The 24,924-nt window shown below is 38.1% G+C and overlaps 1 protein-coding gene across 1 annotated transcript; it reads left to right on the top strand.

Annotated features, from left to right (window-relative positions):
* Nucleotides 1-2,098: 2,098 nt before the first annotated feature.
* Nucleotides 2,099-3,824, top strand: LOC141588099 (uncharacterized). The gene is made up of 3 exons (XM_074409554.1): nucleotides 2,099-2,216; nucleotides 2,358-3,045; nucleotides 3,134-3,824. Exons 1-3 carry the CDS (start codon nucleotides 2,099-2,101, stop codon nucleotides 3,822-3,824), a joined length of 1,497 nt encoding a protein of 498 aa, XP_074265655.1.
* The last annotated feature ends 21,100 nt before the right edge of the window (nucleotides 3,825-24,924 follow it).

The raw sequence follows: 24,924 nt of genomic DNA, 5'->3' as shown, positions 1-24,924 counted from the left end.
ACTCACAAATCATCTGTCAATTTTAAGCAATTTAATTAACTCGTATCGGCATACGATCAATTAAATAATCAATTTAGGGTATTTCCCTATAGGTATGACCTAAGGGGATCAACTGATCACCACCGTCGCACGACAGTAATGTCAAACTCTAGTCAGCCAATCATTACCGATATGTGTGGACCAGTTGACTGTAAAATATTACATCCCACATGTATTCTTAAAATGAGATTTAAACATGTGATCATCATGATCGACAGTTGTGATCGCATTATTGTCAGACGACACATATTCCAACACAATATCCCCCCAGGTTAGCCGAGTATGGGTTCAACACAGGAATGAAAAGTTTGTTAAGAGCATTGAAGGATTTGGGTGACCAGGTAAGATGGCCTAAGCCACCTACGCAAGACAGACCTAATGACGATAGGGATCACAGTAAGAGGTGTGAGTGGCACCAGGATATAGGACACTGAACAAAAGATTATTTCAGGCTGCGGAAAGAGGTAAACTTTCAGGTGCAAAAAGGGAATATGGACCACCTGTTATCACGTGGGGGCAAGCAGTATAAGAGGGAGACCGCAAACCAGGTGCTCCCCTCTACTCCGCCTATATGCACCAAAATCATTAACGTGATAACAGGTGGATCCGAGTTGTCAGGGTTAACCTACTCTACAGCCAAGAGGCGAGCTACCGAAGGCAAAGGAGACCACCCAAAGACATCATGCAGAGGGAGTCAGAGTGACTTGCCTATGGTTACGTTCGATGAAGCTGACACAGGAAACGAGGCAGAATAGCACCACGACGCCCTCACCATAATTTTATCTATTGGGAATTGCACTGTGCGAAAGGTGTTGGTAGACCTCGGAAGCTCCGTGAACCTCATCATGTTTGAAACTCTCAAAGTAATGGGCTTCAACAAAGAAAACCTGATAAAGAAATCTGTGCCACTAGTGGGATTCAGTGGTGAGACAGCACATTCGGTAGGCGAGATTACCATTCCAACTTATATTGAAGGAGTCAACAAATTAGTGAGGTAGCTAGTCATCGAGGGTCCAGCCACTTACAACGTTATCTTGGGGAGACAATGGCTGCATCAAATGAAGGCGATCCCTTCAACGTACCATCAGTGTCTCAAGTTTACAACTCCGTGGGGGCGTGGTCAAAGTGAAAGGAGATCGTGAGGAATCCAGAAGCTGTTATAAGCAAGCCCTATAAGCCACAACTAAGCTTCCCTCATAGCAATTACAGAACCGGGGAACCTCGGAGGGATACAAGGAGCCGCCCTCAGAGGAGTTAGATCAGGTCCACCTGGATGAGGCGCACCCGGACAGACCAGTATTGATTGGACCAACCTGTACCGGGGAGCTACGAGATCAGCTAATTTAATTTCCTAGGGAGAACATGGACTATTTTGCTTGGTCCCGCAATGATATGGTCGGCATAGATCCATCTATTATCTTACACAAGTTAAGCGTGAATTAAGGCTGTACCCCAGTGCAGCAGAAGAGAAGAACATTCGCGGTAGAGCGGAATTAGGCTATCAACAATGAAGTAGACAGCCTCCTGGCGGCAGAAAAAATCAGGGAAGTCAGCTATCCTGACTGGCTATCTAATGTGGTAGTGGTGCCTAAGAATAATGGAAAATGGAAGGTATGTGTAGATTTTACAGATCTAAATAAAGCTTATCCCAAAGATCCTTTTCCACTACCACATATTGATGCAATGGTGGATGCCACGGATGGGCATGAAGTTCTCACCTTTCTAGACGCCCGGAGTGGCTATAATCAGATCAAGATGCATCCGTAAGATCAAGAGAAGACATCATTTATGTCGGAATGAGGCATATACTGCTACAATGTCATGCCCTTTAGCCTGAAAAACGCTGGCTCCACCTATTAGCGCCTAGTAAACAAAATGTTTAAACATCAGATAGGTAAGACGATGGAAGTATACATAGATGATATGGTGGTGAAATATAGGAGAGCCAATATGCATATGGAGCACTTACTGATACCTTTAAAACGTTAAGGGAATATAAGATGAAGCTTATCCATCCAAGTGCTCGTTTGGGGTGTCCTCTGAAAAGTTCCTAGGATACATGGTAAATCAGAGGAGGATTGAAGCCAGCAGAGAGCAGGTCAAGGCAGTCCTCCAGCTGGAGTCACCACAGAGGCCAAAGGACGTAGAGCGACTAGCAGGAAAAGTGGCAGCCTTAAGTAGATTCATCTCACGAGCCTCAGATAGATGCAAGCTATTCTATGATCTACTAAGAAAGAGCCAGACGTTCGAGTGGACGGAGGAGCATGAGAAAGCATTCAAATAACTCAAGTGCTACCTAAGCGCACCACCACTATTAGCAAAGCCAGAGCAGGGGGAGCCATTGTTCCTATACCTGTCGGTTATAGAAGCAGCGATAAGTGCTGTTCTAGTCAAAGAGCAAGAAGGGATGCAGCATCCAGTATACTACATCAGCAAGTCTCTGCTTCCTGCCGAAACTAGGTACACACCTTTCGAGAAATTAGTCCTAGCTCTGGTCACTGCTTCATATAAACTGCGCCCATACTTTGAATCTCACACCATCTACGTAGTGACTAATTATCCACTAAAAACGATCATGAGGAAGCCTGAAATATCTAGAAGAATGACCAAGTGGTCAGTACACTTGAGTGGCTATGATTTAAAATTCGAACCTAGGACGACAATAAAGTCCCAGGCACTGGCAGATTTTGTCTCAGGTTTCTGTCCTGCTACCCATGTGGAGGCAGAAAATGGGATGCTGACATTACTAGGGGACCAGGAAAGCGGAATTTGGACCCTGTACATAGATGGAGCCTTTAATGCTCGGGGAGCTGGAGTAGGTCTGGTCCTCCGGTCCCGAAAAGGCGATATAATGGTACAAGCGGTCAGGTGCGAATTCAAAGCAACTAATAACGAAGCTGAGTACGAGGCACTTATATTAGGAATGCAAATGGCCCAGGGGCTCAAGGTGAGGAACCTGAGAGTGTACAGTGACTCATTTCTTGTAGTGAATCATGTGAACAATGAGTACGTGGCACGTGATTCAAAGATGATATCCTACTTAAAGGTAGCCATGAAGCAAATGTTGACGTTCCGGTCTTTTAAGATTACTCAGGTGCCAAGAGCAGAACGTGGAGGCAGATGCTCTGGCTATATTAAGAGCCACCTTCCAGCCCACGAAACTCTCCAATATACCAATTACTCATTTATTAACTCCAGCTATACAGAAGGAGTTAGAACAAAGTCAGGAAGGGGAAGCAACGCTGAAGCAACATGTAAATAGAGCAGAAATGCTATTGTCTGATGGACACCAGCAGGTGGGTTTGGATTGGAGAAAACCTTATATAGAGTGGTTGAAAGATGGGAAACTCCCGGAAGATAAGAAAGAAGCACAAAGTTTCAGGATAAAGGCTTCCAGATTCGTGCTAATAGATAACATGTTCTTTAGAAGGTCTTTGGCAGGACCCTCTCTAAGATGTCTAAATAAAAAGAAAGCTGACACAGTGCTGCAGGATGTACATAGGGGAGAATGTGGGAATCACGCTGGTGGGCGAAGTCTATCTAATAAAGTCTTAAGACAGGGATATTTCTGGCCTACTATAAGGGCAGACGCTGTAAATCACGCCAAGCACTGTGATTCGTGCCAGAAGGCAGTCCCAGCAATTCATCAGCCAGCAGAACCAATGCATCCAATCATCTATCCATGGCCATTTATGATGTGGGGAATGGACATAGTGGGGAAGCTACCCAGGGCTCCAGGCAACAGAGTATACATGCTCGTCATGACTGACTATTTTTCAAAATAGATTGAAGCTGAAGCTATGACGGAAGTAAAGGAGGCTCAGGTGATCTCTTTTATAAAGCGTAACATCATTAGAAGGTTTGGGATACCATCTGAAATCATATGCGACAATGGATCCCAGTTCATATCTGATAACACTGAAGGATTTTGTTCACGTTGGAACATAGCATTGAGGAAGTCTGCTCCCCGTTACCCACAAACCAATGGCCAAGCAGAATCCAGCGATAAAATCATTGTGGAGAACCTCAGGAAGTGGTTGGAGGAGATAGGGGGTAAGTGGACAGACGAATTACCGCTGGTACTCTGGTCAGACATGACGACACCAAAGGTGGCAACGAGACAGACGCCATTCTGCCTGGTATTCGGGGCAGAGGCTGTGATTCCGTTAGAAGTTCTTGTACCAACACGTAGGTATGGCTGTCAGATAGCAGAGCAGAATCAAATCGAAATGGCTAGGAGCCTGAACACAGTTGACGAGCTAAGGGAAAGTGCTTACATACGCATGGCATCATACAAGAAATCTGTAGCCATAAAGTATAACAAGAATGTCAACGTAAGGACCCTTGCGGTAGGGGACCTGCTACTCAGAAGGGTATTTGAAAATACCAAAAATCACAAGGCAAGCAAGTTTGCTTACAAATGGGAAGGACTGTATCAGGTCGAAAGCATTGTAAAGAATGGGGCATACAGGTTGATGACCATGCAAGGTCAGATCCTGCACAAACCCTAGAACATTCGCCATCTGAAACAGTACTTTGTCTAACAAAGTGTTTAAACCTTAGTGTAGAGAGGACCTTTTAATAGTCCATGAAGCAAAAAAAAAAAAAAAAAAAAAAAAAAAAAAAAAAAAAAGAAGATTTTCAAAAAAAAAAACCGGGGGTGGGCGTATTATATGCTTTAGGTTATGGTTTGTTTTTTACTTTTCATAATTTTTAGTTTTTTCATTTTACAAAGCAAATTGAGTCGTTTTTAAACCAAGTAGTCTAGGCTGTCACTTCCTAAATCCAGTTGTTGCCTTGGAACACCATGAGATAGCACCAGGTAATTTGTACTACTTTGGAATTTTACACTTCTAGGAAGAAAAGCTTTAAGTACTAATGTTGGTTACTTGTCAGGCAGGGTAAACTTTAAAGGTCTAGCCCCTGCCTTGTGGGCTACGAGACGTTGCTAAGTCAGCCACATAGAGGGCATACGGTAGGATGGAGGTAGTAGGGCACAGTGATACTAAGACCACATATACCTCACCGTTAATCCCAGACAAAACCGTAGCTACGATGTGGGTACTAAAATCCCGGGGCCATATACATAGGTGCATGCACGAAACTACAAACGCTGGAACCACAAGGAACACAACATTTCTTGTTAATCGGAAAAGGACAATGAGAGGTATGCTTTAACTAGATATCCTATTGATAAAATATTTTACGTCATGGGAAAAATATGTTATCAAACATTTGCCACCAGGTGCAGAGGTTGTGTACCTGGAACAAGGTCAGCCTCCTGGACAATCATAATCGGGAACTTTATGCATCGACTAATGAGGCTCGAGTTGGTTTATAAGCTTACAAGCCTCATTGAATAGATAAGTGATGGATCAAAAAATGCAAGGATTCATAGGCTCGCATTTCATCAAACATAACTTATGCATAGGTTGAAATCACAACAAGCAAGAAAATTAATTATGAAAACATATTAAATTAAGCATAGATCAATCCCCATGTTTGTTTCCCCTAATTCCCCAATAACCCTAGCTAAGGAAACTACTCACTCATGATCAAGTTTAGCATGCTAATAAGGTTGTCAATCATACTAACAAAGCAAAACATGATGAATAAATAAAAGTGATTAACAATAATTAAACAAGATTAAGAGAGAATTATACCTATGAAGATGATTCCAAATAATAAAGCAAAGAATAATAGAAGTACTTGATGATTGATGGAAGGATGCCAATCCTCCAAATAAACCCAAATAATCTTCTAATTACCCAAAATAAAGGAAGAAGAATAGAGAAATTAAGCAAAGATTAAGATGTGATTAATATTGAAAAATGTATTACAACTAAATTAAGACTAAATAAGATGAGATTAAGAGAGGATTACAACTTGATTAAGAGATGGTTAAGATATGATTAAGAGAGATTGTTCTAATCTAGGTAGTACAAGGGGTATTTATACTAAAGATTAGGTACAAGGATTAGGGTTACTAAGGGCTTAAATGACTATTCAGACCTTAAGAAAAGTTGAGGAAATGCTACTCTCGAGGGAAATGAGTGGATCCTCCTTGCTAGTCCTACCTCGGTCCGCTTGTCCCGTGGTATGGCACGGGCTGTTCTGCCTTATGATCCGCTCGGATCCTGGTGGAGACGCCCAGATCATTGCTGCACAGGCCGCTCGTCTTGGGAACAAGACGCTCGGTTCCTGGTGTTCTGAGACGCTCGGATCGTGCTTGATCCGCTCGGTTTCCTAGACAGAGAGCTTCTCTTCTTTTGCTCCTTAACGATCCGCAAGGATCATGTCGGGGATGCAAGGATCCTTTCATCATTGCCCATTTCACTTTATTATCTACTTAGGCCTCTAGTGTCGGTCTTCTCTTTGATGCTTGGTTATTGGATGCGATCCATTTAGCTCTATTTCACCTCATAAATGCAAGGTTAGCAATCTTTTCCTACCAAGGAGACAAAACCTCAAAGAATATGCAAAATGGGAAACTAAAGATAGTAAATGACCCAAATAAGTGCTATAAAGCATAGGAACGAGGTTAATTCGGAGACTAAATGTGCTCAAATATGAGTCACATCAAACATCCGCAAAACGAACCTTTGCTCGTCCCGAGTAAAGAGGTGACTAAAACTAGGACTTTATTTAAACTAACCTACTAATATAGCCGATATGAGACAATTAGCGGGTCTCACTCCGCCCCTTCAACTCACAACAAGACAACCATGAGGTAGGATGCATTATTGTAAGGCAAGGTGGGGCTTGCCAAAATGGCGATGCATCCAAGCATTAAGCACACAAAAGCAAGTAATGGATGCATCTACAAAAATGAATAGCCACTTTCCTCATCTAAGTGGCGGAAATTATCTAAAAGGGAAGCAATCTAAGGGTACACATTCCATCATAGATACGGTTTCTTCAAACTACTAAGCTTTGAAGGATACCAATAAATCACCTCCAAGTTGTGTCAAGCTAGGGTACCTTTGTCCTCAATCGTTAAATGTTTTCGTCAAGAGTAGTCTCCCTATGGTGTTAGAAACACTGGAGGATCGCGGAATTCCCCTTCTTGCCTAGATAAGAAGAAGGGTCGTCCCCTCTTTGAGGACATGGGCCACAGGCCGAGCTGCGGGCGCGATGCCGCCTACCGGTCCGTAGTCACGGGCCACCTGTACGCCAAGCCAATCTGTGGACAGGCAGCGGTCTTTTGAAAGCCACACTCGGTGACGTAAAAATGCTTTCGACCGGATCACTTTAGATCGGTCGGTTTCGTCTCGGCAAAGGTCTCGAAACGATGCAGAGATGTTCGGAGTCACCACCAAGCATTTGTGGGATGCTTGGAACCCGTTCGAATCCACTTTATACCTAGGTCAATCAAGGCAAAAAGCGGTGTTTGACATAGGTACTAAAGATAAGGACCCGTCCCCCTTTTAGTATTCTATGCCTAAAATGACTCTCATACGCCCTGGATAAGGCTATCTACTATCCAAAGGTTCTAAGTAAGGGGTGAGGGTACGTATTGGGAAGCCCTTTAATCGGACACCCAATCCCGCCCGCGTTAGCGGCCTCTACTGATCGATCGTGGTTGTTTAAGTGCAAAAGTTGATAAAACTGTGTAAATGCATGAATGCACATCCAAAAGTGTTAACCTAACATGTGAGAATTTCCTAATAAGTCGGTTTGTTAATACAAATATCAAGTAATTGATGTCGAGTTGGATTTAGATTGATTTGCATGTGAAAACGGAAATTAAACATCCATTTACCAAGTTCGGGTTATGATGCTTAACACGATCCATTTATTGAAAAAGGGTGTCAAAAAGACAAAGTATGAAATGTAAACTAGTCAATCTGATCCGTCACGTATGCGGATAAACCGTAATCGGGATCGTCCTAGACAAGTACCAAAATTGGACAAAACAGTGCCAGGCAGCCCTGTTAAGGCGCGAGCCTATTGGCGAGATAAAGGGCTCTGCCCAAGTTTTAGAACAAGAAAATAGACGGCCACTTGGGGCGCGAGTCAGACGACGACCCAAGGGGCGTCTCCTGGTTATAAAAAAGGTTGTATCAAACCGTTTTAAAACCGTATTTGTGACGAATGATTTGCAAATATAATTTGCATGACTCGGAATAATTACTATTGTGTTAATAATATTCGTTGTCGGATGTGCAAGTTTGAAAAGCATAGTTTACAAATAAAAATGTAAAATGTTTGATTTGAACTAATTATGTTAAGTTCATTTCTTTGTAATTAGTCAAGTTAATCATCGTACTCGGATTAAACCGACATGGTATAAAGAACCAAGGATGATTATGAATTATGTCTAGTATATTTACAAATGTAAACAAATGAGAAAAATGGTAAATAAAGAAAAGGGTGTTAAAATACCCATTAAAATGTAATTAACCAATAATATCATCGAGTCATGGAATAAACCTTCATGGTATAAAGAACCAAAGATGATTTTTGTAATGGTCAAAATATGTTTATCATAAAAATGAATTAAAATGGTAAATAAAAGAAAAGGATTTACTTTAAAATGTAATTAACCAAATAATATCACCAAGTCACGGATTAACCCGTCATGGTATGTGGAACCAAGGGTGATTATAATTTATGGTTAAAAAGTTTGTCATAAAAACGATTTGAAGCATTTGAAATGGTAAAAACCGATTGCAAATAAGAAAGAAATAAAGAGGAAAGATGAGAACAAATACGGATGAGTCTGACCCGATAACCCACAAGAGGCGCGAACCTCTTTGCATAGCAAAGGGCTTTTATCTCGGGCCAAAACTCGGTTTTGGCTCGTCAAACCTATATTTGAATCTTGTTATGCATTATTCATGCTTATAAAGTTATGAAAATAGTAAAGACATGAAATAAATGAGTTGTTTACACCCTCAAACTTACGTGTATTGATGTTTGCGAAGTAGACGACTTTAGAGACGGTTTTCTCGTTGTGACTAATCGCGATCGAAGAAGTTTAAAAAAGTGCCTTAAAAAAGGATTTAGTTTTGAAAATGAGTTGAAAATATGTTGTTGAAAAACATGTTGATTGATGAATTGAGTTGGTCGAATGGGTCAGTCGAATGCACGGCGACGGTACCAAACAAAATTTAAGGGACATAGGAAGTCAAGTCTAGAAGTTTAAGGGAGAAGGAGGGGGCGGACTCTCGCGTTAGTATTATGGGGTGTGATGGTGGGTATTTATAGAGAAATGTGGTGTTGTAGGTAGGTTGTGTTTGCTTAGAGGCTAAGCAGACACCCTAAAGAGGCGTGAGCTACCTTGAGATACAAGTGGGTGTATTGTCCCTTTCAATTTGGACGTGACCTTTGCTCCATCCATTGTTTGGTTTGTTGGTAATAAGATGATTTTGGGTGTTACTTGAGGTAGGTGTTTTGTGTGCTTGACTCGGGTTTGACCCGTGTGAGTCGGGATTTGAATTTCGTGTCGGTTTTTGTCCCGGTGTCGGTTTAGACTCTAATTAGGGTCATTTTAATGCTAATGGCAAGATAAAACCATTCATGGCATAATTTTCGACATTCGAGATTTGGTTTGACTCGGTTTGACTCAGGTTGACTCGAGTTGCGGGTTTCTGAGTCGGTTTTTGGCCCGGTGTCGGTTTTGACTCTAATTAGGGTCATTTTAATGGAAATGACATGATAAAGGCATTCATGGCATCATTTTTGATATTCGGGATTTGGGTTGACTCAGGTTGACTCGAGTTACTGGTTTCTGAGTTGATTTTGGGTCCGAAGACGATTTTAACTCTAAATAGTGTTATTTTAATGCAAATGAAGTTAGAAAACTTTTGAAATCATTTTTCATATTCTAGTAGGGCATTAAACCGTCTCATGTATAGCCAATCCACGCACGCATATCAAAATCACGTTATAGTCCGATCATCATCGGGTGGTTTTTGGGAGGTGCAGATACTGGGTATCTATAGAGCCCCCACTTTGACTGAGGCTTGGACAGGGCAAAAGTCTAAGTATGATCTCCAGGTCAATCGAAGATTACAACCTGAAGACCATTGCGACGTCGAGGCGACTTAAAAGGGTTTAAACTAAGGACATGCCGTCGGGAAGGGCGACGTCGAGGCGACTCGGGGATTCGAGTCAAGGACCTACCGTCGAGAACAGTTTAAAGTGTGTCGACTTCCGATTCGAGTCGTTTAAAGTCCATTAGACTATGTATAAAGGCTCTCCAGCCATAAGAAGGAGTCATACCTGAGGCATCTTCGGAATACGTCCTTGAATCTTTTGCGCGCAAAGGCTCGCCAGCCGGTGTTGAAGGCGGTGTATTTTGAGGCTCGCTTGCCATAGAAAGGAGTCACACCTGAGGCATCTTCGGGATATGTCCTTGAATTGCTTCTTGTATGCGTGGAAAGGCTCGCCAGCTATGTTGAAGGTGCATTTTGAGGCTCGCCAGCTAAGTTGAAGGTCGAATGATCGACTGTGGGAAATAGTCTGAAACATCGGGCTTATTTTGAGATCCTATCTGGTAATGACTTCCAACTTGTTTCACGTTGATAGGTTCGGCTAGGGAGCAACGAACTCCAACTTGATGGGGTCCTAAATGAACTCCGTGGGGATAAATCATTTGAGCAAGGCTCTCTGGAAAACCATTTAGGGAGAGCGCTGCATCGGAATCATGAACAACGTTATGAGGATCTTTGAAAGACTTGTGTGAGTTCTATTTGAAAATCGGCACTCGCTGGGGAGTTAGAAACTTCTCAGGACTTGCCGGGGATATGAGTTGTCGCTCGTTGGGACGTAGCATATGCAATGTAATCGACGCAGTTAAAGCCCTTGGACTTGATAGGTCGGTGTTTGTTGGGAAGAACCCAATACTTAGCTGGAGTTCGTTTGTCTTCTCAAGATTACCTGCATGGTTAGTGACCACACAAATCCGCAGTCGCATAGACAAGCACGCAGCATGCAAGCATATAAGCACATAAGCATGTAAGCAATTAGCACGTAATATCTCGCATGGGGGGAGATAGGATTTTTGAAAGTTGTGAAGCTTAAAATCTGTTAAGAGTTGGAATTTGTTGCTCGCAGATCCGTGATTTGACATATTGGAGACACGTGACCGTTGGGATACTGACTCACACAGACACACACTGATAGACTGACAAATGGGCATTCGTGAACGTGACACAAAGTCAGTGTCGACACAATACGGGGGTGACTCTGACAGACTTTGCACATGTAAGTGCAACTCCTAGCCAAGAAAGGGTGACAACGCGCATCAGATCCCTGGAGTAGAAGGTCCGCTCAGCCGGGGAACATAAATTAATTAACTTCTCCAGACATCTTTGCCTTCCTTTGCTTGTTTGAGATCCCTTCTCAAGGTATGATGATTCGGAGAGCGGAACCAAGACCTTGTCATCGTCCGAACCGAGCACTAGGCTATGGGCGTTTTTTTTTTGGACTATAGTTGAGACTCGAAAGATGTTTGAGGGTAAAGGATGGGTGACATCTTGAAAGAGAAGCCCCCAGAGTGAGAAGGTGGGAATTTGACAAATCAAGGAATGGGCGACGTCTTAAGGAAGAAGCCCCCAGTAAAGAGGTATGAGATTAATTTTCTGCAGCTGGGTGGGATGGTTTTGAGGATTGATGTTGATGGTTAAGATTGAGATGGGTGCGCGGTTGTGTCCTTGTTGGAGGACTGCCTACGTATTCGCGTATATGCGAAATCAAACCAGATCGTAGTTCTGAGCTGGTTATTAAGGATTGAAAATTGGAATTGTTTTGAAAGGGATGTGCGGTTGTGCCCTTGTAATAGGACTGTCTACGTATTCGCGTGTGTGCGAAATCAAACCAGGTCGTAGTTCTAAGTGTGTGTGCAATGGATGGATTGCAAATTGAAGGGTTTGAAAAATTGAATCTGTGTGGGGGTGTGGTTGTGCCCTAGCAATAGGACTGCCTACGTATTCACGTGAAGTGAAATCAAACCAGATCGTAGTTCTGAATGTGTGCCTAAGCGAATTGTTAGGACCTTAAAGTGATTTTGAGGTGTATTGTTGTGTCCTTGAAGGACTACTTACGTATTCACATGGTGTAAAATCAAACCAGATCGTAGTTCTGAACGTGTGCCTAAGCGAGATGTTAGGACCTTAAAGTGTGAGGGTCACGACGGTAAATTCCGTTTGGTGACTCGTCTAAATGTGTGCCTAAGCGAGTTGTTAGGACCTTAAAGTGTGAGGGTCACGACGGTAAATTCCGTTTGGTGACTCGAGAAATTGATTTGAGATAATTCCTCCTTGATCATGAATCGAAGAGGCGTAATTTGTGAAAATGTTCTTTATCATGTGAGCACGCTAAAAAGTGGACCCAAAGGGTTGATTACGTTGTTGGGAAATGTGTCCTCAACAATAGTGCGATCACATGATTTAAATATCATTATTAAATCTCATACCAAGAATAAGAAAGGGATGATACATAATATATATAGTCAACTGGTCCACACATATCGGTAATGATTGGCTGGCTAGAGTTTGACATTACTGTCGTGCGACGGTGGTGATCAGTTGATCCCTTGAGGTCACACCTAAAGGACGATTCCCTTAATTGAAAGGTTAATTAGTTGTATACCGATACAGATTAATTAATTCCTTAAAATTAAACAAATTCAATTTGTGAGAGAGAATATTGATATCTTATTGTAATGGGATTAAATAAGATTTATTTTAGTAATAAAAGGCTTTGTTACTAAAATTATTTATTGTTTGAGAAACATTAAAGATAAGAATGAATGGTTAATTATAATTACAAGAAGTTGTGAATTATAATTATATGACCCATTTTATTTATATGTGATCAAGTATCACTAGTCAATTTGTTGTATGTAATTTAATTAATTCATGAAATGATATTTATGTGATAAATATGCATTAAATTAATTAATAACATGTATCTATAACATGTGACATATTGTGTGACAAGTGACAAATTGACAAAATAAAATGGTAGTCCATTTTACATATGGACCGAAATATTGTAGGTAGTGGAGGATAATGGGTGTATTATTTTAATGCATAAAATTATTATAATCATACCTATTATTACATAGCCTTACACCTACAATATTGATAAGAACAAAAGAAAAAGAAAAAGACCATGCATTGGTCTTACACAAACCCTCCAACCGGTTTTGTGAGGTGCACATAAAGAATTTTATTCTCTTAATTTACTTATCATTCATTCATATAACACATGCAAAAGTTCATGTATTTTTCTCTCTTCTCTCTCTTTATCTTCATCAAAAAGGATGAGTTTTTGATTCAAATTTGTTCTAAAAGATTACTAAAATTATTAATGTAATATATGAGTGTTAGTAATCAATTTTAAGGTAAACCACATTACAAATATCTAGTACATATTAGTTTGTGGGATTAAGGGATAGTTTTGGGTGCTACTAATTGGAGGGCTTCTATTTTGAGGTCATGTATGTTCATCCAACATTGGAAAGCTCAAGAACTAACAAGAAGGAGATCTTGTTGGTGCCCATTTTGACCGAAATTCATATGGTGAGAAAATGATTTCTTCACTTATTTATTTTAGTTTGCATGCATAAGATCTAGAATTTATTTTATGATTAAATAAATTTGAAACATATAAGAATATGTTAAAAATGAGATATAGATTTCCAACAAGCGGTATCATAAGCACAAGGTTGTTTGCATGCAAATCGGTTATAGTTTTTCCGAGTTATACGATTAACAAATAAAACTTGTAAATTTGTGTTATTATATATGATATATCACGAAAATAATTTTTGCATGATAAAGTTTCTGATCCTAAAATATATTTAGGATATTTTGGTTAATTTATGGATTTTATTGTTCATTTTATATAATAATGACATTAAAATGTGATTTTTATGATAAAAATGTCATTTTTGGACGAAAATTAGCTAAACTTCGAATTTTCCAGTGGTTTTATATATTTTTTCACATATATTACTTTTAGATGATCTGGAAATTTTCAAAATTTTTGGAGTTATTATGCTCGAAATATGGATTTTTCAAGATAAAAATCGAATTTAAATGAAAAATAGGTTAATATGAGAAATATTTCGAATCTGGTCATAGAAATTTAGTATGTTGTCACATGCAATGTTACAAGATGTGTGTAAAATAATAGGCTATATTGAAGTCTTTATGCATGATTTATGGATTTTTGATGAAAAATAGCATAAATAGTGACTTAATTAGTGAATAATTGCTAAAACATACTTCATGACTAAGGAAAAACGTCACATGTTGCATTTTATTATATTTTTCAGATCTAAAATTGAAAAGTTGATGAATATAATTTTTCTCATGTTTTTATGATTTTTATTGATAAATCCGATAAACCGCAACATTGTTTTTCCCGATAAATCTCGAAATTTTTAACCTAAGTTTTTTGAACATTATGAGTGTCATGGTATTTTTTCAGAATGTTCATAAGTTTAAATTTTGAATTTTGAATTTATTTGGAATTTTTGTGATTTATTTGAAGTTTATAGCATTTTATTATAATTTTAAGTCCATTAATGAACAATTTTAAGAAATATGAGTTAATTATAGTCAAGTAATTAGTGAAGACTAATTTTGAGTCCTAAGAGGTTAGGGTAATTAACTTGTGCATAAATATGAATTTATGTAATTTTTTGTGATTATAAAAACGTTGAATCACGCAAATCCGTAAAAAACGTATAATATACGATATTGTCTCCTTAAAGGCGATTTAGCATTAAATTGGGCATGTTCATACATATTATAATGCTGCATTTTATTTATGATTGTCATAATTTTATTTTATGTAATTTTTTGAATTATGTAATTTTACTTAGTATGGCCTTAGTTTTTAATTGATATTACCCGAAATGTATGGGAATATCGATTTGGTTGTAATTTATTGTGATCTCGTATCACCATTTTGAAATTTAATAGATTTATTTTATTTTAATTACAAATGTATAATAGGAAATTATGTAATTTGTTATGTAATTTATTTATTTATTCCGGAGTTCCTTGAAGACGGTGTCACAAAAGATGGCGATAGATAAAGACGGTGTTACCTCGAGATGCGTGCCACAACCCAAGTTCAAGGGACCAATGGAGTTGGTTTCCGAATATGTAATAGTTAAATAGTTTTCTATTTTTAGGAAGGCCATACTAGGATTTTTTTATGCTTTGCATTTTATTTATATGTTGCATGCATCGCTAAATCGCCATAACTAAAACATGCATTATCATTTTAATCGAGTTTATCGACCGTGTCAATTACAATTATCGTAGTTCACCGCTTTAGTTCACTTAAAACGTGATAGATAATAAATTGACATGACCTGTCGCTAAAAACAATCAATTGAGATATAGCAATAGTAGAAACCATGAAAACCTATTTCGCGAGGGAGTGCACTCGGCCATACTGGGGTACAAACCTTGTTACGTAGGGGAAGTGGGTGATAAATGTCTATCCACCGAGTTCATATTGATGAGGGTTTCATCGGCCATACTTGATGTGGATTTGGATCATGGACACATTTATTCAAAATTTGGATTGAACTCAACAAAAGTTTTTTGATAAGGGTTTCATCGGCCATACCGTGCCCTTGTCGAATGTCTTTTGGGCTATAGATAAATATTAGAGTAATTTTATCGACCGAGAGTTCTAAAAGTAGAATCGATTAAAGTGTTATACCACCGAGTTATATTGATAAGGGTTTCATCGGCCATACCGTGCCTAAGTTAATATGAATTTGGATCTTGGAATCATTTATCATAGTTGGGTAGAGGTCACTATGTAAATGCTTTACTTGTTATTTACAAGTATTAATAAAACGATAAATGTTAAGTTTTCACTATTCCGTTATCATATTGTTCTATTTCTTTACCACAATTCATATACGATATCATTTCGTTTTTTGATTCAAATCTCCATTAAGACATCGTAACTAAAGACAAATATGAATTTGCTTCTAAAACCTCAAATGAACCATTGCTAAGGATCTCTTGTAAAGAGTATAGATTAAAGTTATTCATTATCAAACAGGTTTTTGATTCTTGACTAACACATCTACTTACAATGGATTATTTTTCATATACTTAATTGAATTAAGTACCTTGAAATGATAAATTGTTTTGGTAATTAGATTTGTTGGAATTCATAATTGACCAAAATAACGCAACCACTTCAATGAAAGTTTTAAGACTAAAACGAACAAATGAAGAGTAATCTTCATGAATTCAATTTTGCTTCTCAAAGCAAAGACTCATTGAAATGAGTGGGAGCATTCTCTTAAACCGTTAAGATGAGAATGAGGTTCAAGAAGTAAAGATTATAATGGAATTGATAGAAGGTAATGTTAAAAGTAAAGTTGTTGAGAATAGCGATACTAAACCTATCAATCCCGACCGATAAAGTTTCCATTGTCTTAAATGTTAGACACTAGAAAGGAAACTACCGCAAATTATTGAAGAATCAACAAATTAGTTGTGGGACATCTAATATGATCTTCTTCTTTATATGTTTATATGATTGACATAAATTTTGCTAGTACCATTTCGTCAATATTAGAAACCAGTGGAGGTTTTCATCATTGTATGCGATACATAGAATGATTAGAATATGACGACTAGCAAACAATGAAGTCGAGAGATAGAGTCATTGTGTACTCAATCTAGTTTTGGGTTTATAGTTGTACTTAATTATGACTATTAAGTGCATAAACTCTAAATAAGAATATAAACTTGTTAAGATACAAAATAGGTTTCACTCTTGTGACCCTATACACCACTATTTGATGTATGGCTAGCCCATTATCAAGGTGAGTATATTCTAAACCAAACTAGGATGACATATCATGTAGATGATGCAAGACTCAAATTGGTAACCCATGATTAAACCTTACTTTCTGGAATGATGAACGCAAAGAGTTATCGAGTACTCTTGAAACCATTAGATCTTATGGTTTATGTGTATCTTGTATTCAAAGCAAGATATCTCGTGCCTTTTGGTTGAAAAGGAGATCGAGGTTGTAAATCATTGATCCAAAATAGGTTGATCATTTTTACCAACGATTTAGGTTGACACTAATGTGTTCACTTAATAAGGTAAATAAAAAAATCTTTGAAGAAGTTCAAAAGTTCAAAGAAGCACGATTTAGTCGTGATGGGATTATCAAAGTGAAGACTTTGATATAAGCCAAAGGAAATGTGATATAGTATCACAAGTTAATCTCTCTTAGCACGCATTATGGAATAATGTGTGGTTGGATAAGAATTCAAACGCTATTCGATATGGTTTGGACTTCAATCAAGTTACTTTGGGTTACTTGATCTTTTGGGGAATTTATCATTTTTGTCTAAATTATTTTCCACTAAATCATATGAGATATGAAATGGTAATGTACCATGTTTGTAAGTTTTCATAAGAAACAGATGCTCATTTTTCCTTTTCAATTATCACGAGTACGACGGGTTTGCGGCTCGTGAAGCTGTCTTTCTAAAATACAAGTTTATTTCTAGAAGACAGAGTGGGAGAAAATTATTCAAGAGCCACAAATAATGTTATGTCGCAAGAAACTGGTCTTTCTTGGCTACATGAGACGTTTTGTGTAAAATGTTGTTTCTTTAAAACCTAGGAGGTTAAATTCGTCATTTGTTGAAAATGATGAATTCATGCTACTTTTAAGAAAGTAAAGAGCTTATAACTTACAAGCTTATAACTTACAAAGAAATCGTTTAATTCAAATTGATTACTTCTAGAAAGTAATGAACATATGACTTACATGAGAGTATTTAAGTCACAACTCACTACAAGGCTTAGAGCCATGAAAATCCAATATAAAAGGCTTGATTAGTTGCCAAGGGTTTTGCACTAATAAAGAGAGATTTCAAGGTTTGATTGGTCGCAAAGGGTTTTGCACCAGTTGAAATGCTTAAGTCTATTTGGATCTTCTTAGGGATTGTGTTTCATTATCATGAAATACATAGCGACTGAATCTAAAACCCACTTCTTCAATTAGAAGGAATGTATTCAATACATGTCTTGAGTTTTGAAGATTCTTGCAATCCTAAGATAATGTGAAACTTAAGAGAGGGTCTTAAGTAGGACATCAATGAGTTGGAATCAACATTTTTGATCATGTTGTAAAACTTTTCTCGATAAGTCGAGAAGTTGTTTTTATACATGAAGTTTAGTGGGAGTTACGGTAATTTTAATTAGTCTTATATGTGGATGACATATTGATCATTGAGAATGATTTAAGACTTTTGGAGTATTATAATACATCTTGAATATCCGGATTTATGAAGATAAATCCACATGATATTAGTGTCAATAAGAAGTCTTATGTTGATAAGATTCATGACTAGTTCAATTAAATTGAACATATTTGATTGATTCCATTTGCTTCCGCTGCTGGATCAATTAAATAAGTAATGATGTATAACACTTCATATGCTTTGAGTATGATGAATTGTTTTAAAATCGAATTTAAGTAATCTTTACCAAGTAAGCCATAAAGATTACCCTTAAGTGCTTGCAGAAGCATTAAGGTAGTAAAGCAAAGTGTTTTTGATGCAATTTTGTGTAAGTGTGTTACACAAGTGACAATTGACAATTGACATTGCGCATGGTTTCTGACAAAACCATAATCAAAACACAATAGGATGGTTAAGATACCATTGTGGCTATGTTAATTAAGAAGTAGATTTTCTAGAATCGTTCTAGGCAATAAAGAACAATGAGAGATATTTATAACGGAAATTGAGTACACTTGCAATCATGAGATGTGCAAGAGGATGAGTCCCGCACACTGTGAAAACAGTGGGAGCTATTCTTAGGCTAGAGGACCTATGTCTTGATTGAATCTCGACACGTACTCAGAAAGTTTTGTAATGCAAATGTATACATTACAAAGGAAAACGAGTATGTAGTAAGGTTGAGTAAGGTACAAGAAGTTGATAAAACCTACTAACCAAAGCCTTCTCCTTTTATACTTTGTTACATCCAAACGGGTTGTAGAGACAACATTGAACCCCGTTAAGTGAACCTGGATTAACATGGTATTTGCCCATAGTCACTTGTATGAGGTGACGTCTCGAAGTGACTAGAGTGTGATGCGATTGATGGCAAGTTCAAGTGCTATAGAGTCATGTGAGATGACTAGTCGATCACATAGGCAGACTGTTAGGAACACTTTGTCGGGCAGTGACCGCTTATAGAGTTCTGGCAAATTTATATAGCCTGGTCGTGGCGAGAGCTACTATAGTATTCTAATGAGTCGATTCTTTTGACTAAAGACTGTTCGCCTAAGATGGCACAGTTTCAGATTAACTTTGATTTGTGTTACTACGACCTTCGTAAATGGGGTCAAATGGGCATATTTTGGGCTATGATGGCTGTGGCTAGTCGAAGGGAATAAGTGCGATAGGAATTGTCCACCCCTTTGTCAGGGTTAAAACAATATCTCAGGGCCACTCGAGGAGTAATGAACTGGAAATGCGTGGCCACGCTCGGAAGGTATCTATGATAGATAAATCCGGTCAATCAGTTATTCTCCAGATCGAGGAAACCACTCTCGATATGATCACTTTCAAGTACGACCCGAAAGACACCTTGCATTGAGTGGGAGATAGTAATAGGACAAGAGAATTGGTGACGCACACTTGTCGAGGACAAGTGGGAGATTGTTGGGAAATGTGTCCTCAACAATAGTGCGATCACATGATTTAAATATCATTATTAAATCTCATACCAAGAATACGAAAGGGATGATACATAATATATATAGTCAACTGGTCCACACATATCGGTAATGATTCGCTGGCTAGAGTTTGACATTACTGTCGTGTGACGGTGGTGATCAGTTGATCCCTTGAGGTCACACCTAAAGGACGATTCCCTTAATTGAAAGGTTAATTAGTTGTATACCGATACAGATTAATTAATTACTTAAAATTGAACAAATTCAATTTGTGAGAGAGAATATTGATATCTTATTGTAATGGGATTAAATAAGATTTATTTTAGTAATAAAAGGCTTTGTTACTAAAATTATTTATTGTTTGAGAAACATTAAAGATAAGAATGAATGGTTAATTATAATTACAAGAAGTTGTGAATTATAATTTTCTGACCCATTTTATTTATATGTGATCAAGTATCACTAGTCAATTTGTTGTATGTAATTTAATTAATTCATGAAATGATATTTATGTGATAAATATGCATTAAATTAATTAATAACATGTATCTATAACATGTGACATATTGTGTGACAAGTGACAAATTGACAAAATAAAATGGTAGTCCATTTTACATATGGACCGAAATATTTTAGGTAGTGGAGGATAATGGGTGTATTATTTTAATGCATAAAATTATTATAATCATACCTATTATTAAATAGCCTTACACCTACAATATTGATAAGAACAAAAGAAAAAGAAAAAGACCATGCATTGGTCTTACACAAACCCTCCAACCGGTTTTGTGAGGTGCACATAGAGAATTTTATTCTCTTAATTTACTTATCATTCATTCATATAACACATGCAAAAGTTCATGTATTTTTCTCTCTTCTCTCTCTTTATCTTCATAAAAAAGGATGAGTTTTTGATTCAAATTTGTTCTAAAAGATTACTAAAATTATTAATGTAATATATGAGTGTTAGTAATCAATTTTAAGGTAAACCACATTACAAATATCTAGTACATATTAGTTTGTGGGATTAAGGGATAGTTTTGGGTGCTACTAATTGGAGGGCTTATATTTTGAGGTCATGTATGTTCATCCAACATTGGAAAGCTCAAGAACTAACAACAAGGAGATCTTGTTGGTGCCCATTTTGACCAAAATTCATATGGTGAGAAAATGATTTCTTCACTTATTTATTTTAGTTTGCATGCATAAGATCTAGAATTTATTTTATGATTAAATAAATTTGAAACATATAAGAATATGTTAAAAATGAGATATAGATTTCCAACATAGGTATGTCCCATTCTCGGTAGCAAAGCATTCGAGGACTCTGTATCTGGGTCAGGGAGAAAATGGCTTCGACATTATGGAATGTGGAGCTTGGTAATAATAGGTTTTTTTGGCAGATAAATATCTGGAGTTTAGGGTCACGACGGTGAATTCCGTTTGGTGACTCGAAAGTTGATTGGAGAGAAATACCTCTTGATCATGAATCGAAGAGGCATAGTTTGTGAAAATGTTTCTTGTTACGTGAGCACACTAAAAAGCGGACTCTAAGAATGAAATGCGCATGTCCCGTTCCAAGGAGCAATATTTTTTGAAGACTACGTATCTGAGTCAGGGTGAAAATGGCTTCGACATTATGGAATGTGGAGCCTCGTACTAATAGGTTTGTTTGACAGATAAAAATCCGAAGTTTGTATTTTGTGGTGTTTAGGCCGATGGGTTACGGCTTGTAATGTGGTGCACAATAGGGTCTCAAGCCTTATGTGGCTCGAGCACGAAATGGTTGGTAAATAGTGTGGGATCAGAATCCCATGTCTGGACCTTAAAGGTTAAGGTGTGAAATTACGAGCTTGAGGGGAATCCTCAGAAGCCTAGATAGGTCTCCCTGTGACAATCTCTAGAAGGATTTAGGGGTGAAGCGATGTTGGTTATGATCTTGAGGGGAATTCCCAAGATCCTAGATAGGTTTCCTTGTACTAGTCTCTGGAAGGACTTAAGGGTGAAGAAAGGTTGGGTTTGTTGTTAGTTGACGAGTCTTGAGCTATCGTTTTAGCTATTTGACATCACGTTTTGGTATTTTTGTGTTTTGCACTTGCTGGTCTCGGAGTTTGGAGGGAAGAAACGTTGGTCATGGGCTTTGGACTTGTTGGTCCTGGATTTGGTGTTTTGGACCGACTTGTTTGGTGTTTTGGACTTGTCGGTCCGGGATTTGGTGTGTTGGACTCGTTGGTCCTGGGCTTTGGACTTGTTGGTCCTGGACTTGGTATTTTGTACTCACTTGTCCAGGATTTTGTGTGTTGGATGCTTTCTTTGGATTTTGGCCTTTTTGAGAAAAGGGTTTTAATCTTGTTTTGTTTTGATTTGATTTTGCCTTGGGTCTTGGCCTTGACGTTGGGTGAGTAGTCTTTGGCTATGGTTTTTGCATTGATTTTTGCTTTTGCTTTGGCCTTGATTGAATTGCTTTTGGCTTTGGTTTATGCTTTGGCCTTGAGCTTTGGCTTTGGGTGAATGGATATTGGCTTGGACCTTTGATTTTGGCCTTTCGCTTTGACTTTGGGTGAATGGCTATTGGCTTGGGCCTTTGATTTTGGCCTTTCACGTTGGCTTCGGGTGAATGGCTATTGGCTTCGGCCTTGGATTTTTGGCCTTTCGCTTTGGCTTTGGTTTTTGATTTATTGGTTCTTTGTCGTCCTTCAATCGAGGCAGGTAAATGTGCAGACGGGGATGTACCCGTTGGTGAGAGGTTGATATTTGGAGATGGGATATTTTTGTGGGGAATGGGCTTGCCTTCCGTCATTGACCATGAACAAGGAGAGGTTCTAGTTTGTTATCTAGGTTCATCGTAGGATCCCTTTGATTGAGAGCTCGTTCTAGTTCGGGTGCTAATGAAAGGTTTCTATTGCCAGACATGAAATAGGTAAAGAGAATGGACACGGAGTTTCGAGTCCTCCGCTTACTCGGTACGGGACGTCACTCGAGTATACTCACATTGAATTGGAACTTGTTATTTGTTTTAAATCAATTCTTAAATTAATTCTCGTTGTCAACGGGAAGTGGTAAAGAGGAGAATATATGATAGTTGAAAATCATGCTTTTATTTAGATAAATAAGAGGTTAGCACAGACTTGATGAATACATGTGACTCATGGGGACAGCCCCCAAGTCTGTCACTTAGGAATAAAAGGACAGATGCTAGGATAGATATGAGAAAGCCTAAGACTCGGACTCGGACTCGGACTCGAACTCAATCGTAGATACGAACTCCTAATCATCAAGTTCCTCCTCGAAGGTCTCTTTCGTAGCATCCAGCGGCTTGAATGTCTGGTCTTGAGCATTGACCCACTTGAGCACTTCACTCTCGTTGTTGGGAATGATATGAGGACAAAAGTCAATGAGGCTCTCATCTCCTTGCAGAATGAGATGTTTATTAGGGTTGTTTACATCACTTGGATGGCCTAGGGATGAAGCTATCAGTTGATGGTTGTAGATCATGTTTTGAATAGTATGTTTCAGTTTGAAGCATGTTTCAGTGTCATGAAATTTTCCTTGATGATATTGGCAATAGGCATTGCCGTCCCAGAATCGGGTTCTTTTGTGTTCTGGTGGGTCCGGAGTTGGACCAATGGGTTGCAGCATTCCTTCTGAAGCAAGTATTCCCAGAGCAGTGCCATATGCTATTCCGAGATCTATGAAAACCCTTTGATGTTTTCCCATGGTTTCAACATTGGTGTTTTTGGGGATGTTTTTGTGAGTTTTGTTTTTGGTAATCCTGGGCGGAAAAAGGATTTGGTTGTTGTCAATGTGAAGTTTTTGTGATGTTGCTTGGCATTTTAAAAGGGTATTTGGCGAGGCAATTTCATGTTCTTTGTTGGTGGGTTCATGGATGTGGGAACCACTGGATGACTCTTCATTTTCAATGTAATCCCCTATAAAATCTAGTGCAAAACAGTAGCGGAAACACTGTCGAATGGGATTAAATACACAAAGATAAAAGTTCTAACTGTTATAAATTGAGAATGTATAAAATTCTCAAGGATAAAATTAAAAGGTTAAGTCTAAACAAATGCCACTTTTATAAAAGGGCGAAAATAAAGAAAACCACCAAAAGTATTCAAGACTAAAACCATCAAAGAAAGCAGAAAGAACAGAGTTGGATCTGCAAACTACTCGCTAGCTCACACAGAAATCCACTGCAAAGCTAACACCTGTCATGTTATAAACATAACAGCCACAATCAGTGGGGAGTAACTCGACGTTCTCCCAGCCATATCACATGATATAAATGTTAAAGATGCAAATAATATATCAAAATAAATTGAAATTTTATAAAACATAAGTAACAAAATATGATTACCAAATCACGTTAACCAACGTGCTGCATGCTTAAAAGCAAAATATTCAAAAGGTAGAATGGAAATAATTTAGTTCAGGCTAGATATCCACTTTAGCTATACTTTTGACACCGCAGCATCTTTACTAGTTTCGGGAACCCAGTGTCACGCTAAGATGACCAACTCCAAGCTCACTAACTAGACAACAAACTATAATAGGACACGACTTACCACGCAGTGCAAAGTCCTAGTCTATGTACATGTACATGACTCTACGACGATCTGTACCGCTCGCAGGATACCCAACCAAATAGCTGTTTTAGTAAAACCGTATGCCTTAGTTAATTATTCTTTGCCTTTACTTTCATTACTCCAAACTTAAAAATATTCCAAGTGATATAGTATATTATTCAAATGGTTCGTAAGTGAACTACACTTTTATTTTCTTCGAATTTGAAAACTTAAACTTAAATCCAAAAGTATAAAAATATATTTAAGGACTTTAAATAAATTAAGTTACTGAAATTAAACTTTAAAGACCACCCTTTGAATTAAGGTACTTTAGTAAAGACTTATTACTTAGGCTTTAATGAGACGGAGCTCTACATTAGTTTATAAAACTGAACAGCAGAATTGTAAAATTCATAATTAATTACATAAAAATCGAAATGACGCAAGGCCAATTTTCATGGTTTCCTGTAGCTTTTAGCTACAACTTTTATTTTTGACCAACTTTAAACTACGAAAGTATCAGGGTCTAAAATTTCATTTCTAAAAACTGTCAGAAAACGTCACCCATAAAGTTTCAGTTCATAAATCCACTTTTAGAAAACATTTTCAGGCAAG

The sequence above is a fragment of the Silene latifolia genome, chromosome 6 (genome assembly GCF_048544455.1).
Source record: "Silene latifolia isolate original U9 population chromosome 6, ASM4854445v1, whole genome shotgun sequence".
In the NCBI taxonomy this organism is placed as follows: Eukaryota; Viridiplantae; Streptophyta; class Magnoliopsida; order Caryophyllales; family Caryophyllaceae; genus Silene; species Silene latifolia.
Note: the sequence above shows the minus strand (reverse complement) of the source record. Positions and strands in the feature narration are given on the sequence as shown.

What these genes read in the sequence shown, in the direction of transcription:
- LOC141588099 (XM_074409554.1), top strand. Translation starts at nt 2,099, where the DNA reads ATGGTAAATCAGAGGAGGATTGAAGCCAGCAGAGAGCAGGTCAAGGCA. An exon ending in AGGAAAAGTGGCAGCCTTAA is followed by an intron (nt 2,217 to 2,357) that starts GTAGATTCATCT and finishes CACCACTATTAG; the next exon opens with CAAAGCCAGAGCAGGGGGAG. An exon ending in GTGAATCATGTGAACAATGA is followed by an intron (nt 3,046 to 3,133) that starts GTACGTGGCACG and finishes AAGATTACTCAG; the next exon opens with GTGCCAAGAGCAGAACGTGG.